The 25,452-nt window shown below is 58.7% G+C and overlaps 3 protein-coding genes across 3 annotated transcripts; 2 read left to right on the top strand and 1 right to left on the bottom strand.

Annotated features, from left to right (window-relative positions):
• Positions 1 to 120: 120 nt before the first annotated feature.
• On the top strand, positions 121 to 16,893 carry BESB_027890 (uncharacterized protein; the record flags this gene model as incomplete). The annotated part of the gene is made up of 12 exons (XM_029361463.1): positions 121 to 1,093; positions 1,535 to 1,648; positions 2,128 to 2,313; positions 2,862 to 3,671; positions 4,398 to 6,718; positions 7,213 to 8,127; positions 8,439 to 8,548; positions 9,241 to 11,708; positions 12,153 to 12,298; positions 12,822 to 12,986; positions 13,255 to 13,411; positions 14,015 to 16,893. The coding sequence occupies 12 exons, from the start codon at positions 121 to 123 to the stop codon at positions 16,891 to 16,893; spliced, it is 11,244 nt and encodes a 3,747-aa protein (XP_029215363.1).
• Positions 16,894 to 18,724: 1,831 nt separating this feature from the next.
• BESB_027880 (uncharacterized protein) lies at positions 18,725 to 21,649 on the bottom strand (the record flags this gene model as incomplete). The annotated part of the gene is made up of 4 exons (XM_029361462.1): positions 18,725 to 18,889; positions 19,475 to 19,603; positions 20,056 to 20,214; positions 20,735 to 21,649. 4 exons carry the CDS (start codon positions 21,647 to 21,649, stop codon positions 18,725 to 18,727), a joined length of 1,368 nt encoding a protein of 455 aa, XP_029215362.1.
• A 1,120-nt stretch (positions 21,650 to 22,769) lies between these two features.
• BESB_027870 (prenyltransferase and squalene oxidase repeat-containing protein) lies at positions 22,770 to 24,729 on the top strand (the record flags this gene model as incomplete). The annotated part of the gene is made up of 2 exons (XM_029361461.1): positions 22,770 to 23,917; positions 24,147 to 24,729. 2 exons carry the CDS (start codon positions 22,770 to 22,772, stop codon positions 24,727 to 24,729), a joined length of 1,731 nt encoding a protein of 576 aa, XP_029215361.1.
• Positions 24,730 to 25,452: the final 723 nt, after the last annotated feature.

Raw genomic sequence — 25,452 nt, 5'->3', positions numbered from 1 at the left:
CGCTCCTTCCAGACTCTTTCTCGAAGGTCGGTGTCGCATTCGCCGACGCCTCTCGCGACGAAGCGACGCTCGACAGCCTTTCAGGGGGGGCCGCTGACGTTTCATGCGCGGCGAGTGGCGATGTCTCGGCAGGTCGAGTGCGAAGGCGTGGAAGAAGACCGGCTGTGCGAAGACGACGTGGAGCGCAGAAGAGAGCGGCTCGCCCTGACTACGGAGATGAATGTCTCCGCCGAGATGAAAGACGAGACGAAGCCGAAGCTGCGCGGACCGAGGCGCTCGCACGACCACGTGGACGAGGCACTGGGCGGAACCAGTCACGCGAGGAGTCAGAGCCTGGTGACCAGAGGGAGTGTAGAGGCACTGTATGGTGTACGTACACCCGACAGCTGTCGCTCGCGCTACCGATCTGACGGCTACCTCACAGAGGACAGCGCGACGCTGAGAGATGTGTCTTCTGAAGAGCCGGACATCGGGCTCTCCAGCCGAGCCTCTTCTCGCCGGCCTCACCCTCACAGAATCCTCGGCGTGACCGCGGACGCTGGGCACTTGATGAAGTTGGGGAGCACCGCAGGTGACAGCGAGCCAGAGAGGACGGGGCCGGCGCGCCCGCACGCGCACGCAGCACGCGACGCCCCACTTGCGTCCGGTGGACGCGAGGAAGATCAACTCGAGACAGCCCGAACCCGAGTGGAATATGAATTCGAAGACGGCGGAAGAGGTCGCGAGCGCCGACGGCAACGCCTTTCCTCTGCTTCAGTCAGGCGAGGCCGCTCGCGAACTGCCAGTTGCGGCGACAGACGGGCCAGCGTTCCCGCGACCAGCGAAAGCACGCAGGGAGAAGCGGAGGAGGACGATCAAGAAGACGTCTTCACGGCGCGCAGTCGAGCGTCTGTGAAGGAACAGAAGAGACTGGCAGCCTTCTTTGGCACCTCGAAGCTTGCCTCGCTGCCCTGTTTGTACATCGTTAGCACAAACCACAACCGTACGCCAAAAACAAACAAGATTCTATGCGGCCCAGCCTCGGGGGGTCCCATTGACCTGGCACGCCAGCCCGCACGTGCTGTGTCGGCGTGCATGGTTCTCTCTATGGCCAGTACGCGCACACGCATATGCATATATACATACGCATTTAGGGATTGAGTTTTATCTATCTATCTATCTATCTATCTGTCTATCTATCTATCTATCTATCTATCTATCTATCTATCTATCTATCTATCTATCTATCTATCTATCTATCTATCTATCTATCTATCTATCTATCTATCTATCTATCTATCTATCTATCTATCTATCTATCTATCTATCTATCTATCTATCTATCTATCTATCTATCTATCTATCTATATATATATATATATATATATATATAGGGATTTCTACGCAGGTGGCTGTGAGAGGCCGCGTACTGCATCTTTCTGTTTGCACACATTGAGGTATGCGAGCGGACATACCTATGTGGTTGCGCCGTGAGAGCTGTGGGATGAATCTATCTTCGGGGCTTGCCGCGATTTGTTTTTCTCTGACTCGCCAGTCGCCCTCGAGATGATCACCGAGTTTCTGTCGCGATTTCCGAACCACGTGGCGACCGAGTATTGGGGCAAGACGCACGTCTTCAGGTCGACTTTCCGCCGGTTAGAAGACGTCGGTAGGAGACATGTTCATCGCTTGTGAAAGCCGCGGAACTGATGGAGAGGAATCACCTGCCGCCAGGAAGCATTGCGTCTGGTTTGTCGCACTAGAGATGACCATAAACCGTAAACCGGTAGAAGCCGACTCAGCGCCCGCAGAACAGCTGGTAGCGAGTTTGTGCTTTTATTCTAGTGGATATGAGATTAGCCGACTTACCTGTATGGAAGAGTGATCCGAAGCCACGCGTTAATGTTAAAAACACTCTCCAGTCAAATGCATAAAATTCTGCACTTGGAAAGAAGCATTAGGTTCCAGCAGAGCGGTTCACGTCGGGTAGGGAAGGCGTTCTCGTAGTCGTGACTGGCAGTTTGTCTAAGGAAGAAGAAACGAGTCTTCGCCTGTGGGAGGCCACATGTGTGTCTCTAGAGCTAGTTCGCTGGGCTCAGCTGCATCGCGCGTCGGATTCCACTGCGTTTGTTTGCGGCTCGTGGCCAGACGCCATTTTCGCAAACTGTCCTGAAGGCGCCTTCATCGCAGAAATGCCAGGACAAAGATGGAAAGTGCAGCTGATTTTCACGCGCTCCCTACCTCCGCCGATGAGCTTCGTCGTCGACGACGCTGCGCTCACGTGCGCTTCTCCCCAGCACCACCCCGAGGATGCCTCCCCAGCGACGGAGGCTGGTAAGCGAATCGTCGAGGCATCGATACACACGCATATATATATATATATATATATATATATATATATATATATATATATACGTATATGCATATGTTAATATATATATGTATATATCGCTCGATAATCTTCCCGCGCAGTGGCCCTGAACGAGTATCCCTCCATGCACGCTACACATCGGTCGCCTATTTGCCTAGACTTTGACGGCAAGACACCGAAGTCCCTTTCCCGCTGCACATAGACGGGCGGCGTCTGCGGATAGGACTGCCGGCACAACACGTCCGCCACCCACGGGACTGCGGCTGCATTCCTGTTCCTTTGCGCCTACGTGGCTAGAGGTCGTAGATGCATGTACTTCAGCCTGAGTGCAGACTCGCTTTGGGCTTAGGAGGGAAACGCGATTCTCCTTCGTGGCTCTGCTAGCCGCCTCCGGTATCGCCGCCCAGTCTTCATTCCCAGCGACCTCGAGAAACCTCGAGCTGCAACGGATCTTAACGATAGTTGCCTGCAAAAGTCCGTGGATGTATGTCGTCCGCTTTGCTTTCTCCAGTTGCTGCATTGCCGGCATCGTTCCTCGGCGCTGCCGGCGTCTCTGCGCCATCGAGCACCAAGCCCTCCGGCGCAGCGGCGTTTCGCAGCGGGCGCGCGAGCTCCCGCGGAGGCCGTGGCGAAGGAGACGCCTTCTGGCAAGACGCAGGCGACAGGGGCGAAGGGGACGCCGACGGCGGCGGACACGCAGACGCAGGGCGAGGAGGCGAAGGGACGACAAGACTGGCCGCGGGGGAAGAGGAGGGAGTCCGCGAGAGCGAGCCGGGCTCAGCGCGTGAAAGGCAGGAGGCGAACGGCGAAGTCGAGCCCCCGAGAGCCACGGAGACGGGCGCGCACGGGGCGCGCCAGCAAGAGACTCGCGAGAAGGCAGTCGAGGAGGAGTGCAGCGGGCAAGAAACAGACTTGGCCTCCGAGACGGGTGCCGACCTTGAGACGCAGAAGGAGGGTCGACAGGAGCCCTGCGCAGCTCGCGAAGGCGAGGACGCGGAAGGCCACTTCGGCGGCGAGACACTCGAAGAGACACGAGCCTCAGTTCGCGCTAGAAATGACGCGGAAACGAGTCAGCCGCGCGCTCCCTCTGCTGCTCCCTCTGTGTCTGCGGAAGAAAGGCGAGAAAAGGAATCGACGCCAAGCTTCCCTCAGCAGCCGACGGCGGCCGGAGCCAGAACGGGAAAGCGAATCACGCTGCAGAGGCGACACCTTGAAGGTTTCGTACACACGCGCGCGCCTGCAAAAGTGCAGCAAGCATGCAGAGCTCGTGAGGCTGCACCGGAGGCAGCTGCGGAGGAACGAGGCGGCCACGCCGCAAATCGTAAGTCACGAACGCAGTCTCCGTGCGGCGCCTCTACGCGGTCGACCGTGAGGTGCAGGCCTACCCTGTGAGTTCGCGCCCGCGCGCCACTAAGCACATATATATACCTTTATGAATATAGAAATATACTTCGCATGTACTTGCACGTGCAAAGTCGTACGTATGGCGCGCTGAGTGAGGCCTTCCTGCTTTTCTGGTTCAAGCGCCTGCTTCCTACCCGAGCGAGCTGTCGCTTCTGACCGCTTCGAGGGATGCAGCGGGCCTCCGGGAGCCTCCAGCTGCCGGTATCAGAGCTGTTGCGCACCCGCGCCCCTGGCGAGATGGGTTGGAGAGGGGGATGGAAGAGACGCGAGAAATATGTACGAAGGATCAGCGAGTTAACTTCGTATGGAGTTCTCGGCTGCCTGCGCTCCATATCCACGATTCCTAAAGGTGGCAGGAGGAAGGATGAAGGATGCACTTCCGCATTCGAAACTGTCGTCTTTGCATCTGAGTCGCGTTTCGAAGATGAGTATTCGCGGCCAGTAACAATGCCCTCTCCCACCTCCGCGCGGATTCACGTGCATATGCGTGTGCAGAAGTACCTAACCTAGATATCGACAAGTCTGTGTGCCTCTGTATGCACGTCACTCACTGGGCTAGTACGAGGGCGCGGGGGCTGGCTCTTGACGGTGAGGCTGGAGCTGAGATTGCGCTCTGATTAGGTGTTCGCCTTTCTTCTTCCAGCTGCCCAGACTCCTTCACGCGCGTCCCACGCTGCGCCTCCTCTCTCCGCTGCTCCCTCTGCTGCCCCAGCGTCTCCTTCGTCTCTTCCGTGGCGGCTTTTTCCGCTGAGTTCGCCGCCTGCTGCTTCTTCGAGTTGCTTGGGGCCCGCGACACCTCGTTCTCGCTCCTCCTACTCTCTGCGTTTCTTGCGGACTGTTCCAGCGTCTTCGGGAGCTCTCCCTCACTCAACTCCGTCGCGTTCTTCGTATTCGTCGCGCCTCACCCCTCAGCGTCTTGCTTCTTCGCTGGAGTCTGATGGGACCCCAGGCGACCGCGCGGCACGCGCGCAGGCTGCGGCGTCGATTCCGGCGGTCGCCGTTCGCTCTTTGTCTTCGTTTCCGCTCTCCTCTTCGGTTTCGTCCACGACTGAATTTCCGCCGTCTCGGCCGAAACCCCGCAGAAGTCTGCGAGCCCCGAGCTCTGCGTCGTTCGCACCTGGCGAAAGCGAGAAAGGCCCGTTGGAGTCGCGACTCATCCAGCGCATGCGATTGAGACAACAGCGGCTCCGCCCTGTAGAGGGACTTGTATTTGTTTCTCATCCTGTCTTCCTGCAGAGTAGTCCGCAGGCAAGCCTCAACTCCCGAGGCGACGCATCCGTGAATGTGCGGGAAGGAGAAGACGCAGAAGAGGCAGAAACTAAGGAGACCGGGGGCGACGGGGTGCGGACTCATGTCGAGGGAGGCGACGCGAAGCAACGCGACGATGGCCAACACGCACGTCTTGAGGCAGACGACGGAAACACAAACTTGAAGGACTTGCCCGTGGCGACGGCCTCGCAGGAGCATCGCGAAAGCAAGCATTCTGAAGGGGATGAAGCAGAACAACTAGCGAGTCGTTCAGACGCAGGAGGAGCCGAGGAAGAGCGAAACTCCACCTGCAGCCGCAGTGAGCCTGAAGAGACACTCGGAGCCCGTGGAGGCGTCAAGCCGCCCGCAGAGTCCTCAGCGTCGTTGCCAACAGTTCCGCCTGGCGCCCAGCGAGGCGACCAAGGTTCCAGAGCCGCCGGGCGGCCTCCTCCGGTCTCCGCGCACAACCGAGCCGCGGGCCAAAGAGGGCCGTTCGCTCCTTCCGTCTCCGCGGCGTCTCTGTGCGAGACGATCGACCTCGCGGGCGACATGCGGCCGCCGCGGGCGATGCCCAACACGCTCCTCCGCGTCTACGCCCTCGGACTCGACAGCTTCGTCTGGACGTGTGTACTTCTTCAGCTGCGCCTGCGAAGGTTCCTGAGAGCTGTGCAGCGGTCGACGATCCTCGGCGTCGCTTACGCGCCCGCCAGTCTCTGGCGAGCGGCGCGGGGTTCGCCGTATCTGCACTTCGAGTTTGACTTCTCGGGTCTCGTCCCGGAGAGGGCGCGGGCGAAGCTCAAGCGCCCCTGGGACGTGTATCTCGCGGCACGTCCGGTCGTCGAGGGCGCGTCGGAGGAAGGGCAGGAATGGGCGCGCGAGGCCCGACGGCCAGCGGGCGCGGCTGACACGGTCGCGGATCCTCGGGGCGACTCGGCGGCGGTTCCAGAAGGCGGTGAACGCGACGGGGAAGGACAGCGCGGCGACGCGGCGCCCGTCGACGAGCGAGGTGAACACGCGGGAGAGCGACAGGCACTTTCAGAGCAGGGACCGAGAGAGACGGAGAGGCAGTCGCCGAGACAGAAGCGCATCGACGAGGCCCTCGCAGAGCTGCGCCGGCGCGTCTGGGGGCCGCAGGGGCTCTTGACTGCGGGCGGCCTCTCGCTGGTCGATCTCTCGCCTGACCTGCAGAGCGTCGAGGAGCAGCTGGAGAGACTCAGCGAGGCGGAGGGCCGCCACGCGGCAGCACGAGCGAATACCGAGGCAAGCCGACGGCGCGAAGCGAAGGCGGAGCCGGAGGAAGAAGGCAGAAGTCACACGGCGCAGGACGACGCGCGGGAAGTTGCCGCATCCCGAGTCCGACTCGGGGCGGCAGCCGTCGACGCCTCCGCAGGCAACTTGGGGCGAGAGAGAGAAGCGGAGTCCGCCGCGCAGTCACGCGGAGACGAGGAGGAATCTCGCTCTCCGGAGAGCGGGGCGCAGTCACGCGGAGAAGGTGGCGGCCACGGCAGCGTCAGCGGTCTCCGGGGAGCAGACCGGATCACCGTCGCCAGGCGGATGCATCCTCCGCGTGAGCCGCGCTCTAGTGAAGGTGCCGACAGAGAGGACAGAATGAATCTCTCTCTCGGCCAAGTCCGGAGAGAGGCGCTGCTTGCCCTTCTCGAGAGGAAGCTGCTGGAGGAATTCGCGCCTTGTGCGAAGCGGAGTCTGCTAATCCTCGTAAGAGCCGAGTGACGGCTGAGAAGAGGCTCGAGTAGCGCGTCTGTCGCAACGCGCGCCTTCCCGCACGTGCGAAAGCAGACTCGCGTGTGTCACTTAGAAATCCTGTGGCGACACTATGTCGCGCATTGGAGTCTCCGCTCAGGGAAGCTTGCGCATGCCGAGATCGCCAGGACGTTCGCATTGGGTGTGACAATACGACTCGCATAGCTTAGACTACCCAACCATGAACGCAGGCGAGCCTCCACGCTTCATCCGACACATATACTCATATATATATATATATATATATATATATATATATATGCGTGCATAACGCGCCTGTAGGTCGGTGTCTGTATTGCGAGAGAGACTCAGAAGACGTAGACAGGCGGGCGACACCTCGTAGAGCCAACACTGTTGCTGCGGAAGGGGTTTAGAGTTTACGCGTCATTCGGTCGGGCTGGCTTCAATCTTCCCAGCTGCCTTGTGCGGCCTCGCTCGCTTCTGTGCAGACGTTTGTCGCCGCCGAGGCTGCGAAGGCGAACATGAGGCCTCAGCATTCTGTTGGGCGTTTCTCCACGGATGGGGATAGCCGGCGGCTTTTCCTCTGCGGACGAAGAGAGCGACCGGAGGACGAGGAGGCGCTTCTCGAATTCGTTCTCTCTGTCAAGCAATTCCTACGCCCAGAAGCACAGCCAGAGGGCCGCGTGCCTGTGAGCGACGTTCGCCTGATGAGCTGTCCTCTGTCGCCCTCGTTGTCAGTCGTCCCGTCTCCCTTCGTTTCTTCGCCCTTCGGTTCTGCTCACTCGGGCGACCTGCTGGCGCTGACGGCCTTAGCCGAGGAGACGTTCGGCGTCCTCTCGTGCTGCCTGCCTACCTCGTCTTCCGCAGCCCCCGCCCTTCTTCGTTCTCTCGCTGCGGCTCTCTCTGCTGCTGCGGACGGCCTCGACTCGGATCCTCCGCCTCATTTCGGCTCGACTACGTCCGCTTCCGCACCGTCTCTCGCGGGTCCTGGCGCCGTCGCGAGGGCCGAGGGCGAGGCGCCTGCGCTGGTGGCGATACAGTTTGTGGGGTGGCGAGAGGCAGATGTGGAGGCCGCTTTCGCCTTTTTGTTGACCTTCGCGGCGACGGAGTTGAGGCCGGAGGCACTCCACGACGAGGAAGAGACTCCGAGTGCAGACGCGAGCGCCTTGACCCCTTCTTGGCTGCTGAGCCGGTGGGCGCGACAACGGCAGGGGAAAGAAGAGAAGACCCCGCAAGATGCAATGCTGGCAAAGGGACGGGGCGATGACGGGCAGGAAGGAAGCGTGGAGAGGCGACTAGGGAGCAGTGTGAGAGAGGATCAGAGGGCAGTTACTCTGCATAAGAGCCGCCTGCTTTCGCAGGCTTGTCTTGCGGCGCCTGGCCTCGAATCTACCATCACTCAGGTGAGGAAGCGTTTCAATCCTCGGTGCCTTATGGGGACGCCAGGCCGCGTCCGTGTCACGCAGCCACGCTGGCAGACTGCAGATCCACGCCCACACAGGCTACCGAAATACTCTTTTTTTTCACACATACATGTCATCTGTATGTTTGTAAAGACACGCAAAGATAGTGCGCTCTCCGTGGTTCGCCACAGTTATATATTCAGTATATGAATGAATCGCGATAGTTGTGCGCGTGGGGCGGAAGGAGGCTGCACTTGCTTTATTTTCTTCCTCCTCTCTGTGTTCTTATTTTCTGGGTCGGCGTCGTTTAGGTGCCGCGTGCACTGTTGCCGGTGCCTCTCCAGGCGAGTGTGCCGGCGCTGCGGGCGTTTTTTTGCGACCCGCGGTTCGGTGTTCGAAGCACCTGCGAGGCCATTCTACAGTGAGCAGCAGCCACAGACGAATCACGGAGAGGCGCCCCTGAACTCTCCGGGGACGCCCAAAGTCCCGTCGCCGTCCACGCGGGGGCTTTACCCTAGAAATGCGAATACGTGAACCATCAGAACGCGTATATCTATGAATCTATATACCTATACCTCTATGTACATCTATATATCTACATCTATAGCTGTAGCTATATATGTGTATATTTACCTATATAAATACAATCGCAGGGCGAAATGCCTGAAACCGGCTTTCACATGTTGGTTCCGCCTTCAGGCGCGGAGTTGCACTTCCAGTCACAGTTACATGTGAGTATATGTCTCTATATCTGTAAACAGAAGCTAGATCGATGTGTGCGCAGCATCATGATTCACGATATTGCTTCCTGTTTCCACGCAGGCGGGTTCACGCGTCGGTCTCTTGCGTGCATCTGCGTCTTCAATCTCGTCTTGTTTTTAGCAGTTCAGAACCACTTCATAAATTAAAAATGATTGTGAAAAAAACATTGCGGCGAAAATGCTGTTTTAAATTATTAACGGGAGAATTTTTTTCGCTTCGCATCGGGATGACTCTGTTGCCGTCGATTAGCCAACTAGGCAGCGTAGTTTTGTGGCGGTGCCTGTTCGTTGTGCGAATCTCTATTTGAGGCGTATCACGTGCCCACGTCGGTTTGCTTTTGCGTGTCCTCAGCTTCTTCGGCGGCTCGCTTTTGGATCTCGAATGGGAGTTCAGCACTCACCCGGTGCTTTCGCCCGTCTGCTTTCGCTGTGCGGCGTGCGTCGTCTTCGCGGTGCTCGAGGCGCTGGGCTTCTTTTTTCTCCTCCTCTCCTCGCAGCTGGACTTTGCGACTCTGCCGGTCTCGGCGGACGTTCTGCAGGTGCTGCGCGCCGAGGAACGGCGCGCGAACAGGCGCCTGCTGGCGGAGGCCCGGGGCGAACGCAGCAGCGGGAGGAGCGCCATGCCCGATGGGCGAGTTTCTGAACTCGAGGTGCGAAACGAAGAAGCGGACATTCTGCCAGGCGCCCACGGTGAAGGAGCAACGCAGCCAGCCGGTCAACAGCTCGCGGGAGAGGAAACGCGGCTGACGCTGCAGGCATCCGAAGAAGAAGGCGCGAGGGAAGGAGGAAGCAGCAGAGCCGTGCAGGCTCGCAGGGCGCACCCGGCGGCGAGAGAGACGTTGCGCGGCAAGCAGAGGAAGCGGGGATGCGGGTCAAAACGAGCCACGAGAGAACTCAAGCGAGAAGCACACGAGTCAAAAACGGGAGAGCGAAGAGAGACACAAGCAGAACTCGGCAGAGAGAGAACGGCTGGCGAGTTGAGTGAAGCCAAAAACGATCCTGCATGTCTTCCGCTCGCTTCAGAGAAAGCCAGGGAAGATGACGTCGAGGCGGAAGGCCAGGCCAATGCGAACGACGACGCGCAAAAGACCAACGCTGGCGCTGCCGGTTCCCTCCTTTCTTCCCTGCCTCAGCCCGCGTCGCTCGCGGCATGCGAGGCGATCCTCCATGAGATCAACGACAAGGGCGAAAGCCGCGAGCGCGTGTCAGGTAGTTACTGCGCCGTGCAGGCCCGACAATTAAGCGGTGTAGTACCTTCTCGGTCCGCTCCCGCTCGCTCTGCTGTGTCTCTTGTCTCTCATGTGACGCCCCCTCGAACGTCAAACGAGAGCGAAAGCCTCGCGGGTCGCCTCGCTTCTATCTCCCCCTTGTCGCACGCGTCCTACTCTCAGCCATTCTTCTCTCCTTCCGCCGCTTGGGCCGTCTCCACGCCCGCTGGTTCTGTCTCTGCGTCGCTTTTCGCCGCGCTTCGGCTTGTATTCGAGTGCGAGCCCCTGTATCCGCCCTGCCAGTTAGCTGCGATTAGCAGCTCCCTGGCTCTCGTCGAGGGACCGTTCTGCGGAGTCCTCGGGGGGAGGCTGACGTGTCCGCTGCCGCCCCGCCTTCGGCTTGAGGATGAAGCAAACAGTCCATCCGACGACGCGAACGAAGACGACGAGAGCGAGGCGACGCGTGAAGAGTTCGGGTCGGCGAACACAGAGGACGCCTTGCGAGGCAGAAGAGAAGGCAACTGGCGGGATGCAGATTTCCATCCTGGAGAGGAGATGGGGCGGCGAGGAGAAGGTGCTGGAAATGATACCCGGCCTCTACATATCTACCCAAAGGCCGGAGCGAGGACGGATGCAATGTCGCTAAGCGCCTCAAGAGAGGTGACAGTGTCGATGTATAACCCCAATGACATTCCCGTCGACTTGTTTCTGCTGATTGCGCCGTCTCGCGATGCACTCCAATCCCCTCCTCTCTACGACCGGCTGATTGCTGCAGCCTCAGCCATGGCGAGAGTGGAAACAGATGTATTTCTTGTCTCTGGCGTCCCATTCGGCCTTTCACCTCTCCCTCGGTACTCGCCCAACGCCTGGCTCGCTCCCACGACTCCCTCAGTATCACGCCCCTCTTCCTCGCGTCGCTCGTTGTCGCCCTCTGGGCCTTCCTTGTCAACGGCTTTCTCCGCCGCTTCTGCTTCAGTGGCGGCGTCTGCTCAGCCTGCGCGGCCTGCGCTACGGTCTTTGGCGTCGATTCCATCTTCTTCGTCTCCGCCCTCGCCTCCAGCTATGGCAACCGTCCCATCTTCGCCTCCCGGCGCAGTCTCCTCGAGAATGGAGCCGGAGCGGCTCCAGCGAGACACACATAGGCGGAAACGCGAGGAGGCGAGGGACGGCGCGCAGGCAGAAATCCAGGACAGTGAAGAACGTGTCTCTCGCGAAACAGCATGCGAGACACAGGATCCACAGAGCAGATTCACGGAGCTTCGCGGCGAGGCTGAACCCCCCAACCAAGGCAAAAACGCCTTCGATTCTGACTCAAGTCCCAGTCCAGCCCCCCCGCGCACCTCCACGGTTGCTGCGAGCGGCGACAGTCAACGTAGCGACCCTCCCCCGTCGCTCGTTTCCGCTTCTTCCTCCGCATCTTCCTCCGCCTCTTCAACCTCGCCGAGTTTGAGTCCGCTGGCGTTTTTGCCATCGCGGCTTCTTCGGGGCTTCGTTTGTCGCCTCGGGGCCGGCTGCGGTCAGCAGGGCCGTCGATGCCCAGCTCAGAGCTGCGAACACGAGAGGCGGGCGGTTCGCCGCTTTGAGTCGCTTCTAAACCTCGTCTTTCCTCCAGGTGCGCTAGCGGTCGCTCGATGGTAACTAAATATATCCATGCTTTCAGAAATATACATATATATATGTATACGCACATGATACATGAAGGGCGAGAACATGAGCGCCAAAGGGCAGGGCGCATGCAAAGAACGGATATCCAAACAAAGGGCGAACGGAGGGTACAGCATTTGAAACGTCTGAGAGTGAATGTGCGTCTCCCTGCACTCGCCTCTATCTGGAAAGGTTGTGGTACGTCCTACGCGTGCTATATGTGTATGTATTTGTATCTTTATTTGTATGATTATACTATATATATATATATATATATATATATATATATATATATATCAGAGAAAGCGGGCCGGAGACCGCGTGCTTTTGCTCACGCTTTACTTGGCTTTGCCTGCGTGGAGTTCTGTCTCTTATTCGCTCGCCCCGCTGCGCCTGCTTCGCGCTCCTTCAGGCGCCGATAAGAAGGACGTGCCTCGCAGCGAATTCGTCATTCCCTTCGAGCTCGGCGGACGGTTCATAGGCCCCGAAGGCCGGCATAGAAGACACCTGATTGGGCGCACGCAAGCCTTCATTTCGGTGTTGAACGAGCGCTACAGAGTGCGTGTGCCTCTTCCACAGCCACTTCGGCGGGTCCTAACCCGAGGCCAGTCTTAACAGAAGTCAAGCGTCGCAGCTCTCTTGCTAGCGCACTTCCTCGCCGACTTGTTTCGGCTGGGTGTGGGCTGCGAGGGGGCGTGACGAGCACAGGCCCTTCTCGGTTGTGAAGGACAGAAACTCAGAGGAAACAGCGCCAATATCTGATCCAGGTGTATCGACGAAGAGCCCGTTGCCCCGCTCGAGATGGCGGGACCGAGCTGGGCTCGCTTTTTCTACTTCTTGAGGATTGTCGCGCCTAAACGCGCGCGTGCAGAGAGAGAACGACGTTCGCCTTCAGCAGGGGTTTAGGGGCCGCCGAGACGCCCTGTCTCTGCTGTCCTTTTCGACCCCGTTATTAGACGAGACGCGACAGCGGCACCGCGCCAGCAAGCAACCTGAAGGACAGTCACTGTTTTCCTCCTTGCCTGGCTGTGGTACATTTTCTGTCTGTTCACTCATGTGGCTGCTCTTCTCCTTTCCTCAGGGCCCTGACGGCCGCGCCTGGCGGCGCCTGGTTGTCGGCGGCGAGTTCGCCGCGCGGGTTGCAGCTGCCAAGGAAATCTTTCGCATTTTGCAGTGGCCTCCAGGCGAAGCCCACCAGCCCGCGACGGGTGCAGGATCTCGAAGGAGCGATCGATCCCACGCTAAGGTAGATTTCGTGTGCAGGGAGCCGTCGACGTCGAGCGCAGGATCGATCAGCGCAGGCGACAGCCGAAATATATATATATATATATCTACCACAAGCATATATATATATATATATATATATATATATATATATATATATATATATATATATATATATATATATATTTATGCTTGTGAATGCATGGGAAGACGTATGGAAATGGTGGAGGCTTGGCGGCGGACATCCACACGAAGCGCGTGTGGTTTCGCGTGATTCGCTGCGACTCCAGGATCCTTCCAAGGTGCTGCTGGAGCTTCTCAGCCTTCGGGAAGTTCCGCGCGCGCGTCTGCTAGGGCGCGAGGAGACCTGCGCACCGCCACACAGCGCGCGGCCTGGCGGACTTCCGCAGAACCTAGCGGCGACGGAGATGCCGTTGATTCCGTTTGGTGAGTCGGGGGAGGAAGAGTAAAAACCCGCAGCGGCCGCTCGAGCAACCGCCCCTCCGCCGTGTAAACATACTCCAGATACCTAGGCATTTGCTCCATGTCCAACAGTCAGTAGACACTCATATATATATATATATATATATATATATATATACCTGTACGCCTGTCTCTCTGTATGCATGTACGAAAACATCCATTTAACTGTATTTCAGCGCATGGTAGGGATGGAGACTTTGCTGCAATCAAAATTGTCTGCCTAAAGAGTATCGCATTTTCTATATGCGCCGTTGATTGGGTTGGGCAGGATTTAGTGTGTTCGCATGCCCACGTTTTCAAGGCGGATAATGAAGCTGGATGTATGTAAACACGTGGGAGTCCGGTAAGCCTGAGCATCCTCCGCGACGCGTTTTCTCGATTTAATAGATGCCCGTCTCAGTGTGTCTGCCCGCCAACCAGCTTTTTCAGTTCTTCGCCTTTTGACTTGCGACGCACCTGGTTCTCCAGCGGTTTCTTTGCCGTGCTATCGTCACGTGTTCTCCCGCGTTTGCATCCTCCTGTGGCTGGTCTGACTGCGCCCGAGCCGGGTGTCTCTGTGTATCTCAGACCGCGCGCTCGGTCTCTTCTTTCGCGGCGTCTCGGCGCGACTCCTCGACGTTTCCTTTCGGCTTTGCGTGAGCGTGGAGCGCGGTGCCGACCCCGGCCGCTTCGAAAGCCCCCTCGTTGACGCAAAGCGCCTCTGCGCGAATCTCGCGCGCCACGAGCTGAGCCTCGTTAGCCTCGAGCTCCTCGACCCTTCAAGCTGCTCGCGTGGCGGGCATGCTGATGCGAAGGCGACGCGTGTGCGTGCCGGAATAGACACCCGCGACGACGGGGACGTACAAGACAGGCCGCCAGAGCGCGGATGCAGGCGAGAAGACAGAGAGCGACTCGAGCAAGCAAAGAAGCGTGTTCACAGCGAGGAGCTCGCGAGTGAGACGTACCAGGTGACACTTCGCGGGACGCCTGAGGCACTAAACCGCCAAGGCGAAGGCGCCTTCGCGTTCCTGCGGTCGTCGCGTTGCGAGGTTCGCTTCGAAGACAACCTCCAGTGGTTCGCCTTCCTGCCAGACGACGGCAGCCGCAGCTCCGGTGCCGCAGGTTCCGCCGAAGCCCCGCGCAAGGCGGAGGCACGTCCCGCGCAGGCCGACTCGAAGCATCTCTCGGAAAGCGAGATAAATGTTGGACGCCTGGAGAGGGCAAACATTTTTCTGGCGGGCATACACGCGGGGGACGCGGCGGCGTCATGCTGTCAGGCCACCTCGGTGTCTGCCTTTTCGTCTTCGCGTGCGCCCTGGAGGCGGCTAGACCCCCCGACAGAAGCGCTGCTTGAGGGCGTGTGGGACGCCTTCGAGGAAGGGATCGACTGGAACGGGCAAGGCGCTGCGCTGCTGCGCGTCGGCGGCGAAGAGTACGTGTTCCACGTCGCGTCTTGCACTGGGTTTCGGGTGAGGCTAGAAGAAAGGAAGGCGGGAGACGCCGAGGTCAGCACGTCAAAGAGCGGATTCCGCGGAGAAGACGTGAAACAGAGGGAACGCGAGAGAGACGCAGAGACAGGAGGGCGACAGGAGAGGGAGATCCCAGAGGCCGGAGACAGCCCAGAGACGGCGCACACCAGGGGGGAGGCTCCACGTGAGGCGGCGACGGGCGATCGACAGACAGAAGGCGGAGGTGCAAAGGAAGAAGCGCGCGAGGAGACGGCGAGCGAGGCTGCCTCACAGAGACAGCGCACAGAGACTGAGTTGGACTTCAGAGATCGCGCAGGACTCATCGTGACACTGGGGGCGGATGGCGGCTTCGAGGATCCAATCGAAAGAGCAGGGGAGGCGCCCGAGCTGATCGAACGCTCAGCCGATGCGCTGGGCGCACACGAGAGAGTCGCAGACGCGCCCAGAGAGGCGGATGACATGGCTCCGCCACACGTACCTTCCTCAACGGTGCAGTCCTCGCCAGAGACAGGTGAACAGCAGGCAGAGGGTCAAGAAGCGCCCGCGCAACCTCGCGGAGCGGAATCAGGTTCTCTCCGCCAGGGCCGCCCTGGCGAAGACACGAGCCTTGTCCTGGCCACCTCGTTGACGGCTGGCGAGACAGCAGCCGCAGCAAACGAGAAAGTGCTTGAGTCCGACAGAGCACCGTCTTCTCTGTTCTTCTCGCCCGACTTGAGTCAGTCTCCCTCCGCGTCTCCGTGCCCCTCTTCCTCTGTCTCTGGTCCCTGCGCGCCCTCGTCGGTCTCGACGTCCGCCTCCGTCTCCTCGTCTGCGTTTTCGTCCACCGCGTCGTTCCTTTCGTGCCCGCCCGCGGCCTCCTTCTCCTTCGCATCTGCTGCGTCCTCCTGGCCTTCCTCTCCGCCGTCTGCGTCGAGAACTCTGCGGCCGATTGGGGGACGCTCATTCGCTGAGCGGTGCGGAGAGGAGCCCGTCGCTGGCGACCGTCCGCCGTGGCCTCTCCCGTCCATGAGCTCTGCGAAGCTCTCCACTAAGGCGAGCGCGAGCGTCTCGCCCCCGCCCTCGCCTTCTCCCAGCGCCTCTCAGGCGCCCGCGCCGCATCGACTGGGGCTTCCTTCGTCCGTTCCTTCTGACGCGGAGGCGACGCGCGTTTTGCCATCCCCTTCCCAGCTCCCGGGAGCTGTCTGGCCTCCGCCCCGCATGCCGACGGACGCCGAGGCTGCGCTGCAGCGTCTCCACTCCGTCCGCCGACTTCCACGGGTTTCGAGGGGCCTTGTCAGCACACAGGGCTTCCTTCGCGCGCAGGTGGAGTCGTCGCTGGGAGCTCTGTTGGCGCAGCCGCGGTATTCTCACCTGCGGCAGTTCCGCTTTTCAGTGGATTTCTCTGCTTCGCCTCTTCACTTTGTCAGGGTGAAAATAGGGCGAAAGCACGCACCGCCGCCCGGGGAGCAAACGCTGCAGCGGCAAGCGGTAGGGGGCCTTGTGAAGCGGAGTCTCGACGACGTTGCGGCACCGTGGAGGCGGCCGAGTGAAGGCGAACGCAGATACTCGGTTTCGCCGAATCCGCACGGAGACGAGGCGAATGGCAAGTGGGAGGCGGAGGGCAATGAAACCGACGAGGAGGCGACAGACGGCCGCCAGCGAGAGACAGCGCCGTCGGGCGAAACGCTAGAGCCGGGCGCGAGCGCGGACGGAATGGAAGAAATCTTCGATACTGGAGTCAACGCAGTCAGGGCAGTTGAAGATTCGGCAACTGTGAGGGAAACGAAACACCGCGGATTCGCACCGGCGTCTGCAGAGGCGGCGTCTGCAGAGGCGGCGTCTGCGGAGGCGTTGCCCGCGGCGCGGCTCGACGAAGCGGGCGCCGCCAACATCGGTGAGCGCCGAGAAGACATAGAGGAGGGTGGGCGGTGGAGGCAGTTCGAGGACTTCGACGAAGGCCGCACATGCGCGAGCATCCTGCGAGAGCGCCGACAAGCCATGCTGCGAAATTTCCTGTGACTCAGCAGCGGCGTCCTCGAGCAAGAGGGAGGAACTTGGGTGGAAGCACTGAATGGGAGTGGGTGAGATGAAGAGGTAAGAGAGAGAAATAGGAGCTGGATGACGTGCCGCGCCACGCCAAGAGAGACAGGCAGAGCAAGTGGAGAAGGAGCGGCCATAGCCCTTCGCCAAGCGGACGAGATGACCAACCTGTTCAACGACACACCAGAAGAAACGGAGAGGAGACAACGATTGGCAGACTAAGAGGGACTGATAGAGGGCAGAGAATGCTGACAGGCACAGAGCCTGCGAGGCTTGTGTAAGAGAGCCGTACGAGATGACATACCGAAAAAAAAGACGTTCGCCTGGGAACGCTTGAGAGAATACCGTATGGCAGCGAACGACCGGCAGCCCACGGGAAGACGAGAGAGACGCACGTGAAACTACACGGAAGAATTTGTGGTGATTGGAAATTCATTTCGCGTATGAGTTATTGCATTTGTATACGTGCACAACACCTGTTTTTCCATGGATACATTTATATATAGATACGTGTGTTCATGTCAATGCGCATGCGTCGAAGGGAAGAGTGTTTCCCCTGCCTTCCGCGCCGAGAGACGCAGACTGTGTATCTCGCCTTCTCTTCAGAGGTCCCGATGCACAGATGAACTCACTGTCCGCGAGTTTCGAGGCCTTCAGCTTGTCGCCCAGACGTGCGACCGAATTTTTCGGGACGGCGGGGCTACGGTTTCAGGACCGCGCCCGCCCCCACAGGCCAACGGGCGAAGCGTCACCCAGTGTGTTGGAGAATCTTCAGTTTTGTGGTGCACATTCTGTACTGTGGCCAGTCCCGTTCATAACATAGAATAGTTATCACCCACGTAAACCAGTGTGTGCGTTCTCGCTTGGTCGCCAGTGCTACGCCGTGCAGACACTTTGATATAGTTCCGCTCCCTCCCTCAGGCCTCTGCTCGAGGTCTCCACGTCCGTGTCGCCTTTCAAAAATGTGTGTGTGTGTGTGTGCGTGTGACAGTGCACAGATGTAACTGTACACCTGTATAACGCCACACATATAATGCTACACATATGCTTGAGCTTCACACATCAGAATATATGTATATACATATACATATATATATATATATATATATATATATATATATACAAATTGGCAAGTCGAATCCACATTCATTCTGTCTACGCGTCGAAATATTTACATTCATATTCATTTCCGTCGTAAGTAATGCGGGTCACAGAAGCGTCTCCGTCGGCTTCCCTGTGGGCCCGTGCGCCGCGGCACCGGACGCCCTTTGACGCATCGCGGGGCCAGGTCGCTTCCGCCGCAGCGTTCCCCTTCACGCACTGCGGCTTCGCGCTCTGAACCGCGCGGGCTTCTGAGAGGCCAACGGGCGCTGCGTCCAGCCGTTTGGGCGACGCAAGCCAAGGCGGCTGTAGGCACGCCCAGGCAGGCGGACGGGAGCGTTTTTACGGCGACGCAAGCCAGAGTCAAGAAGAAAACCAAAAGACAGGAGAACGGAGTCCTGCACGTTCGCACTTCATGCCGTGGACTTCGGAAGCAGCGACTTGCTGCACACGCGCCACGCGGCGGCCAAAGGCAGGCGTGGATGCTTCAACAGACACTCCAGCAGCGGAAACGAATGCGCCGCCGCTCAAGCAGACTGACAGGGCCGCCGTTGTTGCACCTCTACGTAGGACCGGGTTTCGTTCACGCCCTACACACACATACTACCCCGCATAGGGAAGAATTCCGACCAGACCCATACACACACACCAGCGCCGCGTCACGTCGCTGCCCTGTACGGTTGTAGAAGGTTGTATGCGGAGTCGTGTGTTAGTCTTCCAGCAGAAGGCCGGGAGAGACAGCGGCCAGCTTTCGGGGGGAGATGTAGTCGGCGAGCTCTCTGCGCGTGACCCAGGCGAAATCAGAAATAGGGCCCTCATGCGGCAAGCTGACGTTCGCGCTGCCCGGGACGTGGTGTGCACGGTAGTAGAAAACCTGCAAACGCACGAAAACAAACGCGAACTACGAAACCGCGTGCCCGTTGACAGCACGGAAAAAACAACGCACAACCAGGGGGCCAGGCAGCAAACGAACCCGTGACAGAGATGAGAAAGACAGCGTCTGGGTTTAGGTTGCAGAAAAGAGAGAAAGGAACAAAACAGTAAACATGATGGAGCGATCAGACAAGGATCCGGATGAGAAGAGCAAACTGGCAGCATAGGCAGACATCGACTGAACTAGGGGCGATCCGCTAAAGAAGACCAACAGGCTGCGAAAAACCCTAAAAACCATGAATCAACGCGGCGCGCGCCCGCGCCCCCTCCCCCCCCCCCCCCCCCCCCCCCCCCCCCCCCGCGGGGCGCGACACCAAGTGGAAGAGAAAAAAATCGGAAAACAGACATGAGGAGGCAATGGAAGAGAAGTCAAGCCTACGCTCTGCGGCCACAACCCGCAGAAACAACGGCACAAGCGTCGCGGAGAGAAGAGAGATTCCGCGCGCGCGGCGTCAGAAGGATTTCGCCTTTTCTTTCAGGCTACCGCGGGCTGCTCGGGTCGCGTCTGCCGGCTTAACAGTCCTACCTTGCGACCCAAAATAGGAGAGGACGCCAGCTGGCTGAAGGCGCGCTTGTCATACGCGAACGGCGAGTAGCCAAGGAGATATGGCGCATACGTGCCGCCGAGCTGCTCTTCACACAGGCGCTTGAGGGTCTGATTAAAATTCAAAAGCCCACAAAAAACCGCTTCGTCGAGCCCGGCAGCCGCACGTTGCTCCCATGCAATTCCCCTTGTCTCGTCGCGTTTTTGATCCGCTTCCTTCCTCCCTGTGCCGCGCCCGTACCTCTGTCCGATGCTCGCAGGCGCCTCTCAAAAGAAATCAAAGCGGCTGGCGCCACTCCGCGAACCGCACACGCGTTCGCAGGCCCATTCTACGCATAGCAAAGGCTAGGGCATATATCTACACGCGACCTAGCGGCTACGTACATATATATATATATATATATCTATATAACCGTAACTCCTACATATATAGGTAGGCATTCAGTAAGTCCCATGTATATATATGCAAATGGACAGACAGACACAGTTCATCGCTGTTTAGATATACACACATATACATATGGCTGCGACGAAGCGGGAGAAGACGACAAGGGGTTTCTTACCCTTCGCATGGACTGGCCGTGGATGCGGTCCTCGAGGGGGAAGCCCCAGCTGTCTCCGTAGCGAACGATCAAGTAGAGCGTCTTTGTCGGCTCGCGCTCCAGCGAGCGGACGCCGCGGTCGTCGCCGCCCCGTCCCGCGCTCTTGACCGCGTCGGCGACCTGTGAAAGGAAAAAAACCCGGAGGAAGTGAGAGGAGAAAGAGGAGAAACAGACCCACCCATGAGCGCTAAAAGGGAGGGGGGGGGACAGAAGAGACGCGACATACCGCAGAAGAGAGGCGGGAGAAGTAGCAAAAAAGCGAAAAGGCACAGAGCGTCCCTCAAGGAGGCGGAGAACAAAGCACAAAAAATCCCACACTATCGATTGATCAGAGGAAAGGCGAAACAAGATGATGACATGACAAGAAAAAGGGGACGATGACACAGGCTCGCAGACACTGCAAGCAGGTGACGGAGGGCTGCGCGTAATGCCGTCGACCGAACCGTTCTCATGCAGGTGCATCCACGTACCTGGAAGAAGGCCATACGCATGAATATATAATGAATACATAATCCTACGCGTCGTCCGTCTCCACGTATAGAAGACACATGCGCGCGAACACATAATGCCAAAACAAACTCTCCTAAGATGGCTCCAGCAAATCGGCTGTTGCCGAGAGTGATGGCAGCGGACTTCGCACCTCTGAGGCTTGTTTTTTTTTCTGGTCCTTGTCTTTCTGCCTCTTCCGCGTTCCGGAGAAGCCCTCTTCGCTGAGGAGAAGCTCGAGTTCGGAGACTTCTGCGTCTCCGGTCTTGGAAATGAGTTCCTCGCGTTGTTTCTGCGCCTCCTCAGTCTCGAAGAAGTGGAAGGGGAACTTCATGAACGTGATGTCGTCAGCGAGCTGCAGCCCGTTGTTCGTCTTCGCCTCCCACGCGTCCCTGAACTCCCTCCAACGCTTCTCGTAGACAGGCTCTTGATACAGCAGCGGCAGTCTGTCGATGCACAGCGCCGCCTGAACTTTGAAACCCCCATGCAGCGATATCGGATACGACGGCGGCGGGTCTGAGAAGAAGAGCGAGAGTCTCCGCGAGGCGCCCGCAGCCGAGGAGAAGAAACGAGGGGAGAGGTACGCGGAAGTGGAGGAAGCGCCGAGAGTGCAGCGGAGGGCTGCGGAGGCAAGAGACGAACTCAGGGACGCCACACGAGGCGAAGAAGCCCGGCGCGGCAACGACCGGGACGACGAAACAGGGGACACAGCAGAAACGAAGGAAGAGGAGGCAAGACTCCGAACTGGTGCCGAGCTTTTCACAGACGGAGCCGCCACAAGTCCGCTCGGTGCCCCCTGCGCGGAGGAACCGCATGCAGAGAAACGCGAATACAACGAGTCTGAAGAACGAGGGGGGAGCCGACGGCAAGCTGCACACGAAGAGGCGAGGAGAGGCTGGAGGCAGAGAGAAGACGCGAAAGGAGGAGATGGAGCCCAGAGAGAAGCGCGCGCGGGAGTTTTGGGTCCACCTCTCCGCGTGCCGCGTTCAGACTTGAGACCGGTCACCCGAGGCAGCGAGTGCGACAAGCGCCGCTGTCCTGCCGCGAACGAAGAGAGATGAGGAGGCATCATGGGAAACAAGACACACGCGTTTCCACTTTCAGATGAGGCAGAAAGAAAGGCTGGGAGTCCTCGCCGAAGCAGACCGCGAGGCGAATTCGCCTTCGTGAGGAGCGAGGGAGACGGGCGTCTCATGCCTCAGAATGACAAGCTGCTGCATATGTAGATCGAGAACCCCATAAAGATGCGACAGCTCATATGTGTAAGACGCGGCGCAGCGGAGAGCTGAAGAAGACGACAGAGCTTCCGCCTGGTGAGTTAATTGTCTCAAAAAGCCGGCGGATGAACCAAAGAAGCCCGGGGGTGGTGAGAGCGGCAGCCGACCGCGAGATGGGGGGGGCGAATACGAGCACACTTCAGAGTGGAAACAAACAAAGTAAGGGACGCAGAGGAGCTCCGCAAAAATAGCAGAGAAACTGAGAAACCGGCTACACGACACACGGCAACATGCAGATGCGGTGCCTCGGCGCAGGCGGTAACAAACAAAGCAGGACTCAGAGACGTCAGAACGAAGAACTCACAGAAGAAGCTGAGCTCGAGACCAAGACTCCCGTAAGAGCCATGTTTCGCTTATTGGGAGCCTCACAGTTCCGCCAGGATGCGTGGTCTGATTCGCTTGCCTCGATGCAGGGCTTGCATGCAGTAAAATAAAGCATGCATTTCATGAACCAGCAACGGCGGCCGTCCGAAGGAAAACCGGGGAAAGACAGGAGAGCCTCGCGCCGTGGAACTCGTCACAGACCTGCTTCCCATGCACAGGAGTGGGGTTGACCTGCATTTGCGCCTTCGTCTGCCGCATGGAATGTATTTTCCGGATCCGTAGGAGGCCGCGGCCTCCACCAGCTTGAGACTTCTGCGTGGTCACAGAGGTGTTAGAAGCCTGTTGCCTCTCTTGCACGTGCGTGAGTTGGAAGGCGCATTGCCAATCTGTGTGCGAGTGTTCTCTTGTCCATCTATGATGGCCTGTTGATGAGCCGCAGAGGTCGCTGCGCCGTCTCAACTGCGAGCGCCCGTGGTAAGCCTTTGTTTGTGTTGCCGCCGGCGATAGAGGCGATCTAATACGACGCGCCGCGGGTTCCTTGTGCTCTTTGGGCTTTTGAGGCCTCCTCGTTTCGCTCGTCTGACGGCGATGACCGTGGATCCAAATACTTTGCAAGCTGCGCGGCATCGGCGCTTCCTCGAGGCCATCCTCGTCGCCGGCCTGAAGAGCGCCAGCCGCGCCCGCCTGCCGCCCGCGGCGGAGGAAGACCCGCAGTTGGAGGCGATCGCGAGTTTTTGCAAGTCTCACGATCCGTTTGGCGACGATGGAGCTCTGGCGGACGCGACAAGCTCCCTGGAGGCGGAGTCGTTTCTGCTGAGCGGCGTCTACTGGACGCTGGCGGGTCTGAGCGTGCTAGGTAGCGAGGCTGAGCAGGCCGATGCGGGCAGCGAAGGCGAGCCGCGTTCCCTGGTTGCGGAGGTGCAGCGCTCTCAGTTGCTGGAACTGGTTTTGAAATGCAAACGGTGCATTCCGTGCAACCGGCACGCAGAAGGCGGCGTCGTCTGCAGCGCCTCGATGTCCAGCGCGGAGGGCGAGCCAGAGTGTTCAGCGTGTTGTGTGGGCTTCGCGCCCAACCCCGACCCCTCTTACCCAGCCACGAGCTTGTCGACGCTCAGCGCCTTGCAGATTCTCGTCCTCCTGGACAACACAGATTCGTCGGTGCTACCCAGAAGGCTGCTGGCTCAGATCCAGCGCTTCCTTATTCGGTTGCAAGATCCTGCAAGCGGAGCCTTCAAAAACCGCGTCGCGGGATACCCTGACGGCCCGGCTGAACCCGATATGCGCTTCGCGATGTGCGCCATCGCGAGCTTCCGACTCACGCAGCTTATCCTTTATCACAACGAGCGCGCGGGGCGTACCGCGGACAGCCCAGAGCTTGACGCTTCGAGGGCTTTGAGGGGAGGGAAGGATACGCGACAAGCGGAAGCCGGAAGCTGCAAAGAGGATGGCGCCGTTGAGCAGACGCCACGGGACGGCGGGCCTTTGGGGACGAAGTGGGTCGCTGCCGACACGGCCGGGCCCGTGGCGCACGACACACAGAACCCCGTTCTTCGCAACTACATCGATATCAGCCAGCTGTTTAAGTGGCTGATGCTGTGTCAGAACCTCGACGGCGGCTTCGGCTGCTTCCCAGGCTGCGAGTCGCACGGAGGAACGACGTTCTGCGCAGTTGCCTGCCTTGGGCTGATGGGACTTCTGCTCCGTCTCCCGGCTCCTGCGCGGCTTTCCCTGGAAGGGTGAGTGTATACGGAGCATGTGTTTGCTTGCGGATCACGGCGGCGTGTTGAGGGACATGCGTTTTGCCATGGTGCACACTCTGCTTTAGCAGCGCCCACGCGTAGCGGCCCGCTGGAGGACATCCGCGGAACTTTCGCGCAGAAATGCACGCGGAGTTCGCAATAGCCTAGCGGCCCGTGGAGCACTCGCTGAATGAGATAGGTTTGCGTGTATTTTCGTTTATTGCAGGTGGCTGAGCGAGCGACAGGCACTAAGCGGCGGCCTGAACGGTCGGCCGGGAAAAGACGCGGACTCCTGCTACTGTTGGTGGATTCTAGCTTCGGCGAAGATTTTGGGAATGGATCTCGCGTCAGTGTATGACACGCAACGCCTGCAGAATTTTGTTTTATCGTGTCAGGCCCCATGTGGCGGCGTCTCGCGAGCGGAGCAGAGCCGTGCGAGGCGTCTGGGGAAGGAACATCGAAACAGGAAACAAACAGACGAAGCTGCGCAGGAACAGGCTCCTGATGGCGCTGAAGCTCCGGAAGCCGGGGCAGATGCCCAGCGGGAACATGAAGAGTTGGATGATCGTCCCGCAAACAGTCTTTTTGGGAGAGGCCGGATGGAAGGCTTTCCCAGTTCAAAACGGGAGCCAGATCCATTCCATACGTTTTTCGGCTTGGCTGGCCTTTCCATTCTTGTTAAGGAAATGCATATTTCGCAAGTCGATCAGCAAACTGCAGAGGACTACTCCATTCTGGCACGTCGGCTGGCGACTGTGCATCCGCTCTTTGGACTCCCTTGCTCCTGTTTGAAGCGCTACAACATTTGAATTTTTCGGACGTGGGAACGTACGAGCGGCACATGGTGTCGGGTGTCGTATGTGCAGTTTTATGCGGCGTCAGTGGGGCTGTGCGTCGGTTTTAACGAAGTCAGGTTTACGGCACAGGCTCTGTAGAGCGCGACATAGGATGTAACTCGGCGTAACGAAAGGCAGCCTTTTTTGTCGCGTTAGGACTCACATGCAGTGGTTGCACCGCGATTGTCGCATCAGGCGATGTTCATTTGTATTGTGGGAAACTGATTCGATAAGTTCGTCACATCGCAAATGACTCGATTCCCCACGCCTCGGCAAAGCTCCTCATGCAATTTTACAAAACTTAGTATAGCCCGTTTAGGCTGTCCACTACAAAGATAGATTACTGAGTATTTGTTCTATAGTCGACAGCACACCGCCGACAGATTTCTTTACTGATCCCGTTGTTCCTTGTTGCTACACTCTTGTATCGCTGTGGAGCCGCACACCTCTGAGGAGCCAAACAGGTCCTTTGCACATGTCGCGTTGAGAAAACACTATTCAGTAGCATTCTCCTAGTGTAGTGAGTGCGTGGTGTCCGCGTCCCGCGACGGTTTTCCTGGTTCGAAATCAGGACACGAATATCTTGATGAGGGTTCTTACTCGCACGTGGAAACGTCGTAGTGAGTGTGGCTTGACAATCGCCTGGATTGCCGCTGGGTGCGTCGCTCAGAGCCTTGAGCCGGCTGTCCCTGTTGG

This window comes from Besnoitia besnoiti, assembly GCF_002563875.1.
Source record: "Besnoitia besnoiti strain Bb-Ger1 chromosome Unknown contig00015, whole genome shotgun sequence".
In the NCBI taxonomy this organism is placed as follows: domain Eukaryota; phylum Apicomplexa; class Conoidasida; order Eucoccidiorida; family Sarcocystidae; genus Besnoitia; species Besnoitia besnoiti.
The sequence above is the reverse complement of the archived record's forward strand: the minus strand, read 5'-3'. Positions and strand labels throughout refer to the sequence as shown.